Genomic DNA, 10,951 nt, shown 5'->3' on the forward strand with positions numbered 1-10,951 from the left:
CAGTTATAACCCGTTTTTGATACATATCTTAATTACGTCACCATCAATACCTATAGCATACACATGCATTCGTACCAGAACGACCACAATATTTGCGCACTCTGCTTGCGCAAGTAATAATCTAAATAGACATCCCCCACATGTGATCCCTTGACTTCATTTCAGTAGAAACCTATATCTGGAATTTGCATAATTGGCATACTGTATACACAGTATAATGTCCCTAAATACCCCAGCAAAGCACCTATGCAGTTACAAATCATGACCAGGCCACATGTACATTATGTGTGTGGCATTATACATTGTAAGCACTAGAAGAACCACTGGTACTTTGTTCTCTTGTGCTAAATGGGTTCTTTACATGCTTTTCACTCAACGTCATGTCTTAAAAATCTTGAATCCAACCACAGAATCCTTCCATGTAAGAGAGAAGGTCTAATCTTTGCCATCAGGTCTAAGTTTAGATGAGCTGTGGGGAATAAGAGAAGACAGCCATCCCTCTCTTCATGTACCTAATAGTCTGCAATGTCAATGACACATCATACACAACCATTGCATGGCAGATTTAGAGAGGAGACTCACCGCAAACACACATACATTCACTACCAGCAGCATAGCATGTGTGCATGCTTCCATGATGGAAACGTGCACACATGCTCATATCATATTATGTGCACACGAACACAAGCATATGCATGCCTTCATTTGAGAGGGTCAAGTTTCCAGGGTTGTTAAAGATTTGTATTGTTTTGTAATCCTGGGTGCTACACTTCCTCTGCCAACCTGGGGAGGGCAGCAGACTAACCTCATGCTTCCTTCTATGCATGAGGAGTCCAAACTGCTTCTTTTCACCTGACAGGGGGGAGTTCCCCGGCCGGACGTAGCGAGTGCAAGGAACTCGTTATTCTGACCAGTTCCTTTCCCCCTCCATCAGGCGCCCCGGCTGGCCAGGGGGAGGTAGTTGAGATACCAGGATTACTGCATGTTATGTTAGGGGACACAGGGAGAACATGCAAACTCCACACAGAAAGATTTGTACACAAGAGAAAATTAGTTTGGTACATAAGTAGCTATTTCCGTGCCATGTACATGGTTCAACATTGGGGAACCTTGTCCGGGGCACCAACCAATAGGACTGAAGCACTGTAGTTGACCTCACTTGACAGCGCTTGTAGTTTCCTTTCATTGAGTCAACACCAAAGATTTTTAATATAATGGATATAGTCGATCCCGGATGGAGACACTATGGCAAAATGGTACTCAAATCCTACAAATGATCTCCGAAGTAGGTGTGGTTTGCTTCTCCCCTGACAGATCTTTTATTATTACAGCCTACTGCTGCACACAGTTTTAGCATTGTGAAATAGTCAATCAAACTTGTCTTTATATAGAAAAGCATTTAGGTGTTGTGAATGACCCGATTGTGAAAGTGAATTGTGAACTCTGCACTGATTACTACATAGCAAATGTCATGATTGCCAAATCAGCCCCCATCAACCAAGACAGTTATGGAAAATTATATTATTAAGCATTGGAACAACCCATTGAAAAAAATACCAGCACTCACGTTATATCCAGTAGTGTTTATTTTTTTTAATTTTAATTTTCAAATTCCCCCAGCAGCAAGCAACATACGGACGTTTCGGCCCGGAGGCCTTCCTCAGCGTAAATCTCGAGGGTTAGCGTTAGATTTACGCTGAGGAAGGAAAAAAATAAACAAGTGAGTGCTGGTATTCTTTTCCATGGACTGTATCTACTTGAACCGTGCACCCGCCACTTTATTACTTAGTTTGAACTACTCAACTGAATGAGTACTTGCTCCTCTTCCTTTCTTTAAGCATTGGAACACACATTTTATGTCCATTCATTTCACATCATAATATCCAATATTATGATAAGGTCCAATATTGTGTGACCCGATCGCGTTCATTCTCCCATTGGAAATGAATAGATCCAACCTGCTTCCTGTCTCCTAAAAAGGTGTGTGCCAACGTCACACAGATACGGGAAGTAAACCGGAGATCGCGACTCTTGAAAGGAGAAATTAGGTCAAATGTCCGCCAAATATGACTTAAATTTGTGGCAACAGGCATTCTGATTGGCCAGTATGAGATGATCCATGATGATGCGAGCTCCCCTCACTTCACATGTTTGTGATCTTTTATTAATAAACCACCTACAGCAAGAAATATGTTGATCAGGTTTTGTTTGGAGTTCAAACTGTAGGCCTAACTGCCGATCGAGGCTCATACTTTTAAAATGGTTTAAATGAAATCATTGGGAAGAAGCAGTCGCTACAATAGGATGATTGATTGCTTGCCGTTATGACTATAGAGCCAAAATGTTAAGTAACCAATGGAGGAAGATTAACCAGAGTTATGTGTAAGTTTGTGTTTCGTTTCATTTATGTTAAAAGGGATATGCTCTACTAACCTTGTGTGAGCAACACCCCTCCAGTAGGCTAGCCATGCATGGTTATGACGCTCGTGTTTCAGCCAGGGCTCAGGGCTGCTACTCCTCCAGCATTAGCTGGTGTGTCTGCATACCTGTTGTCGCACAAGAAACCAATTCCATATTATTCACACTATGTTTGTTTATTATTCAGTCAGATAACTCACGAATAGATTTAACCAATATTTATTATAATATATTATATTATATTATTTATTATATTTATTATAGCCGAACGCCAAGATAAAATATTTTATGCAGTGCACACTCGCACTGCATAAAATATTTTATCTTGGCGTTCGGCTCTGCTACATTTTTCTCCCTGCTCGGCACAATTAAACACCATCATTAAACATTAAGAGCAGGGAGATCGATATACAATAACAACCCCCCATGGAACCATATGCAGAAGGAAGGCAGGAAGAAGCATGCAGTCTAGTGATCTTAAATACCCTGCCCAATTTGTCAGCTGACTGCCACATCAGCGAATGACATTTGGGTCTTGCACACACTGAATACACCCACATAGTAATGCAGCATATTAACCCCTTGATTATGTATGTGCCCTTGAGCACAGCATGAAACCCCTCGAGTATATCTGACGCAAGCTACGTATCATTTAGAGAGACGATGAAAGAGCCTCTAGGGCTGGGGTCATGAACAAAGCAAATACAATACAAATGTAGCTACAACTAAAAATACAAATTAAAGCAAAAATAATAACAAGAAATTATTGTTCCTGAAGAAACAATGTGGGCTCGCTGCAAGCCAAGAAATTGTAGTATAAATAGTACAAATACAGTCATGGTCCCAGCAGTGCACTCTTTGACTTTGTTGATCAGCTGTGTTCATTCTCCTAATTGTCATCAGTTACTCCCCTGCAATTGGTGCAAGGTGATGTATACATGAATGTATGTAACTGAGTGAAGCCTTGACCAATAAATGGACATTGCCTGGGTCTCAAACTTAATTTCAACAACACAGCTATACAATAAGGAATTAGGTCATATTCTCCACAGACCCAGACCCCAAGATACTTCACCTACTTCCTTCACAAGTGTTACTGCTGATACTAATGAAGGCTCAAGTTCTTTCCACAATGTCTGATGACATCTCTCTCCCTCTGCCACTTGTGTGGCACACCTTATGCCGTGTTAATGACCCTCTGGAGCGTATTCAACACACATACTGTATGCAGTACGTTAGTATGCTCTCCATGGAGCAGCGATAAAAGCAGTCTCTGTGTGATGTTGTTGCCCCTGCACTGAAAGTTGTTCAGCATGGGGAAACGCATATGCGTATCGAAGTTTTATTGCCGAATGGTTCATGAGCTATGCCTGTTCAAAGTTTGCATTTTCAATTGAGTGCTATAGCGCCACCCTTTGGTCAATGGCCGTGGGCTTCACATCTTCACCATTTGGCATAGCCCTCTACCATATTGCCAAGTTTCGGTTAGGCCAGAACGGCTGTTTTTGGTAGAAGGGAGAAGAGAAATCTGGGCAAATACAATAAGGCTCTTCGGGGCTTGGTCCCCTAAAAATAACATGTACTGCTGGAGGGGCTAGTGCCACCTCCAACGCCTGGCTTTGTGTGTCTATGTCTATGGACCTTTTACGATATGACGCAGTGGGTGCCCCCCAAAGGCACCCCTCACTTCGCACGAGTATGATTTTTCTTCCCCGAATGGGTTCTCATATTGGCGGTCTCATGGACTCCATATTTAGGCATGGCTGACGGAACTTGTCATTAGGATGACAATCACATTCCCACCAGATTGTATATAAAGTTCCAACAGTACCCCTTGAACACCAACCAGGATCCAGAACTGTACTATTCTGCTGCCTGTCATCCGATGCCACCCTTTAGATCACACAGGCCAGACATTGTTGGTTAAGTTTAAGAGGACACTGGTTGTGGGTCCTGTTCCTAGACAACCACTCACCCTTGTCTTTGGTAGTTTTGTACAGTCAGGTCTTTTAGAGAAGCTATTCGTATTAAATTGACAGACTTCATCTTGTTTACCACTTGCTTGTTGCAGCAGAGAGAGCCAAGCAAACATTAGTCTTCTAACGTTATCTAACAAGGTTGGTGGTGAAAAATGGCGGCTAACATGACCAACACACCACCGTCTGCTAACAACTTGTCCTGTGGACATGGAGGCCAGGTTAATGATTACCCAGAATGGGAGAAAGCAAGACAGGCACTACCCTCAATTTCCATTAGCAAGGGTGGTGAGAGCTCTACTAAGACAGCACAAGCTGAACGGACCACAGTAGAGGCTGATCAGTTTCAACCCACAGTCACTGACTCCATTCAACTACAACAACAGAAGCAGCAGCAACATTACCTCCCTCAGCACCATGTTGCTCCCAATATAGGACACCCAAACTTTGACCTACCCACCCATACCATCCCAGCCAATGACCCTATTTCTACAAATCCACTACCAACACAAAGCGCTCAACCGAACTTCCAGTCATTACAGCAGCCAGCCCCCTATGGCACTCCAGTAGCTTACTATGGACAGCAACAATACCATTCTCCCCAAACACAGCACACACAGCAGCCCAGTTTGGTGACAACACCGTGTAGCCGTCCAGGCGCTCCTGTCTATCCCATTGTTTCCTGCCCCTCAGCTCCGGTTAGCAGCCAGTTTGGGACATTGTCTTCCAAGACCATTGCTGCTAGCACTGTTCCCACCCTAATGAATGCACCCCTCCATCAGCAACCTGCAGGGAGAAACATCTTACACCCAGCCCCTACCCCAAAAACGGTGCAGTTTGCGTACAGTATAGAACCTCCTCCTGGTCAATTGACGATGGCAGTGAATGGCCAGGCAAGCACAGACTTAACGTCAGGTCACCAACTCTATGATCAAAGCCACCAGGCCTCTGTGGCCTATGACCCCTTTGGAGGGCTGGTGAATCACAGCAGCATGGGTCCAGATGGAGCCAGACCCTACTCGGGGACCATTCCTTCTGTCTATTCCTCGTCAGGACACCACCAAGGCGTGCAGTACGGATATGTTGCTAATAATGGAGCTAGGTCAGGCACTGCTGCCAGTACCTCGACTCAGGCAGCAGCCCCTTCGTCATTTAGCTCAGATAAGAATGATAAAACTGATACTTCCTCCCCTACAATTGGTAGAGCCTCTCAGATGCCTAACACCTATGATTCGTTGGAGGGAGGCAGCTACCGAGACCCCATATCTCCCTCCAATGACATTGCAAGCCAGGCCGTGCCCTACAGTTACTACAAACCTCCTCTGGCCTATCAGCAACATCAGAAGGGCGCCGATGTTGACTCCTCGCTTTCCCAAGGAGGCTGCTATGGCCAGTCTAGCTATCAGCAGTATTCCCAGACCATCCCTAACCTGCGGCAAGAGGCCCTGAGGCAGGTGAACCTGCTGCAGGAGAGGAACCTGCTGCCCTCCAGGCCCCTGGAGGCCCCTGAGCCCAACCTCAGCCCTGAGCTCAAGAAGGCCAATTGTAGCCCTCAGACATTCAGGTGCACCCTGACCAGTGTTCCCCAGACCCAGGCACTGCTCAACAAGGCCAGACTTCCACTGGGACTCCTTGTCCACCCCTTCAGAGACCTCCAACAGTTACCGGGGATCACAACAAAAAACATAGTCCGCTGTCACTCCTGCCGAACTTACTTGAATCCCTTTGCCATCTTCCTGGACCTGCGCAGGTGGAAGTGTAACCTCTGCTACAGGATAAACAATGTTTCAGAGGAGTATGGTGAACTGAGCAAGAGACCCGAGGTCCAGAACTCTACTGTTGAGTATATTACCTCCACAGACACATACACATTAAGGCCCCCTCCACCAGCAGTCTACCTGTTTGTTTTCGACGTGTCGCACAATGCCGTGGAGACGGGCTATCTGAAGTATTTCTGTGAATCATTACTGGAAAACCTAGATAAGTTGCCTGGGGATACACGGACACAGGTAGGATTCCTGACGTTTGACAGCACCATCCACTTCTACAAACTCCAGGAGGGCCTGTCAGAGCCACAGATGCTGGTGGTCTCAGACATTGATGATGTGTTCATTCCATCTCATGACAGCCTAATGGTCAATCTGAAGGAAAACAAAGAGCTGGTCAAGGACCTGTTGAACTGCCTCCCATCTATGTTCATTAACAGTGAGGAGACCCACAGTGCTTTGGGCCCTGCCTTACAGGCAGCCTACAAACTCATGTGCCCCACCGGGGGGCGAGTGTCTGTGTTCCAGACCCAGCTGCCAACACTGGGGGCTGGTCTGTTAAAGTCACGAGAACACCCCAATCAGAGGTCAAGCACTAAGAGTGATCAGCACCTGGGTCCAGCTTCAGACTTCTATAAGAAGTTGGCTCTGGATTTCTCTTCCCAACACATAGGAGTGGATCTCTTCCTGCTCAGCTCCCAGTATGCTGACCTAGCTTCTCTGGCGTGTGTGTCTAAGTACTCTGCTGGCAGTATCTTCTACTACCCATTATTTCACCACGTCCACAACCCGGCCCAGCTAGAGAAATTCCAGAAAGATGTGAAGCGTTACCTCAACAGGAATATTGGCTTCGAGGCCGTCATGAGAATACGTTGCACTAGAGGTTTATCTATCCATACATTCCATGGGAACTGCTTTGTGCGAGCCCCTGACCTACTGGAGCTCGCCAATCTAAACCCAGATGCTGCCATAGCTGTCCAGTTGTCAATTGAGGATAGCCTGACAGACTACTCACAGGTCTGCTTCCAGGCTGCACTGCTCTATACATCTAGTACAGGGTCTAGGCGTATCCGCGTCCATACACTTTGTCTGCCGGTGGTGAACCAGCTGAGTGATGTGTACGCCGGAGCAGATGTCCAAGCCATCACCCATCTACTGGCTAACATGGCCATTGATCGGATGGTGTCATCTAGTTTGTTGGATGCGCGGGATGACCTGGTGAATGCAGTGGTGGATTTCCTAGGTGCCTACAAGGGCACCATTTCCAACATGCAGCAGTCTGGTCTCATTGCTCCCTCAGCCCTCAGCCTCTTTCCTCTCTACATCCTTGCACTCCTCAAACAGACAGCCCTGCAGATTGGCACCAGCACACAGCTGGATGAGAGAGTCTTTGCCATGTGTGAGTTCAAAACCAAGCCACTGCAGCAGATGATGCGCATGGTCCACCCTGACCTGTACCGCCTGGACAACATGTCTGACCAGGGGGCACTCCATTTGGATGACATAGTGGTTCCTCAGCCCCATCTGCTGCACCTGTCAGCTGAAAGGCTGAGTCGAGACGGGGCCTTCCTCATGGACTGTGGAAACGTGTTTTACCTGTGGATTGGTAAATGCTGTAATGAGATGTTCATCAGAGACATTCTCGCCTGCCCCAACCACTCTTCTATTCCAGCTGACATGACCCAAATCCCGGAGTTGGACACCCTTCTGTCAAAGAGAGTGCGTGCGTTCCTCGCCTGGCTGAAAGACGACAGACCATTCAGCTCCATGATTTGTGTCATCAAGGACGATGCTTCATCCAAGACTACGTTCTTCCAACACCTGGTGGAGGAGCGGTCAGGGAAAGACTTTTCTTACCTTGAGTTCCTCCAGCATATCCAGAAGAAAATGTAGAAGTAGGGACACAGCCCCATCAACAAAGGAAGCCACTTTGGTGGCTGTGCAGAAGGAAAATAGTGAGTGCAATGATTCTGGAAAAATATAATGGCCTATAAGAAGCAGATCGTTGCAAAAGATGACAGGAACAAAGAAGGAAAGGACTCTGAACAAACAGGGGTATTGAAATAAATATGAATGGGCTAGAGGTGTTGGCCCTGAGAGGAAGCTGCTGGCCCAATCAGAGACTGGGTGGGGAAAGACATAATCACAGTTGTGAGGGGGCACGCACAATAAGTCCGCCTGCCACATCCCTAGGGCCTGTAGGGACCTATGGCCCTACAGTATCTTGCCTTACCCTTATCCCTAAACTTTTTGACATTTTTACTATTATATATAAAGATGGAGTGCCATGAATTTTTCCACCCTAAAACATGATCATCAGGTATTATTATTATATAATGAGGAAGGAAGTTTTCTACCAAAATGTGTACAGTATTTGTTCAAATGTTTTTGTGTACACGCCCACCAGTTCATTAAGTAGGATATGCCTGGTTTGCCTGGTGGGTGGCGATCCACCTCAACTGGAGACGCACCCACAGCTGTGGTTGTATGATAAAGGGGGAGGGGTTAGGGGGGAGATGATATTGTGATTTCACTACATCACTGTTTTTTTCATTGGCACGTTTGATTGTCAAGGTTTCAGCCTTCAGGAAGAAATCCTAAATACAAAGAGAATACATAATTGCACATAACCACACCAAGGGGTCTAATGAAGTACTGTCACCTCATACTCACATGAAAAGCTGGAAAAAATACAAAAATCAAAGCACTCCATCTTTAAAAAAAATCACACCCGTGTGAAGTGATGGGTGCTCTTATCATCATACATCATGATGTAAAATAGAACAATATGCCTATTTGCTCAGACACTATGACGTAAAAATCTCCATTCATTGTCAATGGGAATTTAATGTTTGTTTAAGACAGTTTGTGGATGGTAACATAAAGCTGGATGTAGGAGGGGCTAGCGCCCCTCAAAAGAAAAAGTTTAAATAGCTGATATACAAGCTCCCACTGTGTTGATGTAAATTGGCTAGTTTTAAAAGATCAGAGCCCAGTGTGAAGTGAACGGTGCCATTGATGAGTTGGCCATATTTGGAGAGACAACTTTAAATGAACAATAGGCCTAATAATTGAATGTATATATATAGATAGAAGTTGCCCATGGCCTTCTTCTGATCATAACATACTGCTATGAAAAGCTCGATCACTCTGTCTATTTGGCCTCCAGTACTATAGCCTGAGTTGTAGACTTATCTGTTTCCAGGGCTTGTGGGCTAACATACGACAAACCCAGTATACATAGGTATTTTTAAGCCTTATTATTTTTTGTTTGGTCATGGAGGTTATTGGAAGTGTCTCTGGTTGTGTGTCACAATAGTTATTGTGAAGACATGTGGCACTTGTTTGCGTCCTCACGGCCACGTTCATAACATCATGTAATGGATTTGTTTTTCTAGCAGTGGTAGCCAGTAGCCACTCCAACGCATGGCTTTGTATGTGCTGGACTTTTTAACTAGTGGGGTGCTACAGTACACGACAGTACATTATGACGTAGTGGCAGCAAGTCTATGGACTTTTTAACTAGTGGGTGCTACAGTACACGACAGTACATTATGACGTAGTGGCAGCAAGTCTATCTAAACTATGAGCCTCAATGAGCTTCAAGGCAAGCAAGTAGCTACAAACACACCTATACTATGAGCTTCAAGGCAAACATGTAGCTACAATAGACAGTATCTCCATCACAAGCCCAATAAAGTACAACATATGCATTCATTAAGTTAACTGACTCACTTCAGTGAAGCATAACCGTGGCCTGCTGAGACTCCAGAGCAGAGGGCTCTCAGCTGGTTGCTACTACTGCTGCTCCAAACAGAGACTGAGAGAACAGGCAGCATTATATACCAGGCCACCAATGAGTTGAGTGAGGACAGCAGTGATTGGTGATTGGCAATGAGTAGGAGCAGGTGAGGGGGGTGGATCCCATCCATGAGGAAAAGGGGGAGGGTTGCTGACTAGATGACTCTTTTCTACACTATGGACTTTTTAACTAGTGGGTGCTACAGTACACGACAGTACATTATGACGTAGTGGCAGCAAAGTCTATGCCCCTTTTACGGAACTTTGATGACATTTGATGACTTCATCATCATACATGATCATGATAAAAGACGCCGCTCAGTGTGTTTTTGAGGGGTGCTAGCCCCCCCTATACACAGGTTTAATGTGTGTCTTTAGTTCAAAGTTTGTTTTGTAAACGCATTGACAATGAAGGGAAAATTTACGTCATAATGTGTCGTTTACGTCATACTGTCTTTTTATTGTTAATGGCGTATGTTTGTGTTGGCACCATGTGTTTTACATCACCTAATCAACACTTACTTTAATATATAAGTGATATATAATATCACTTGTGTTATTATTTTATAGTGACAGAATTGCAGGAATGTTCACTATAATTAAAACTATATATTCAGCTTTAGATTATTGCTAATAATACTTTCTCACATGCATGTATTCACAGTCTAAAAGTGTCTCTTAACTGGTTGAGTTATATTATAGTTAGTGATTATCTTTATAAAAGTATAAAAAGCATTTCAATCTCCCCAGCTAAATGCAATTGGATGTTAAGGAGCAATTCAGTCTCTCATTATTCTACGCCTACTATGGCTACTATAACTAAAGCTGAGCCATGCAGCTTGATCAAAAAGGCAGGTTTTTAAGCCTACTAACACAACAAAGACGGATGGGGCTTGAAGTACAGTGTGATCTCTCAATACCTGCAAAGTGTTAAAGAATGTCATCTGGACCCCGGCAAGAGAGCGATTAATACTTAAAGTCCTAACACCG

At 44.8% G+C, this 10,951-nt stretch overlaps 1 protein-coding gene across 1 annotated transcript; it reads left to right on the top strand.

Annotated features, from left to right (window-relative positions):
• Positions 1 to 4,549: 4,549 nt before the first annotated feature.
• Positions 4,550 to 8,053, top strand: LOC308309691 (protein transport protein Sec24B-like; the record flags this gene model as incomplete). The annotated part of the gene is made up of 1 exon (XM_080755603.1): positions 4,550 to 8,053. One exon carries the CDS (start codon positions 4,550 to 4,552, stop codon positions 8,051 to 8,053), a length of 3,504 nt encoding a protein of 1,167 aa, XP_080611729.1.
• Positions 8,054 to 10,951: the final 2,898 nt, after the last annotated feature.

The sequence above is a fragment of the Protomyctophum bolini genome (assembly GCF_963924005.1).
Source record: "Protomyctophum bolini genome assembly, chromosome: 22".
Taxonomy (NCBI): domain Eukaryota; kingdom Metazoa; phylum Chordata; class Actinopteri; order Myctophiformes; family Myctophidae; genus Protomyctophum; species Protomyctophum bolini.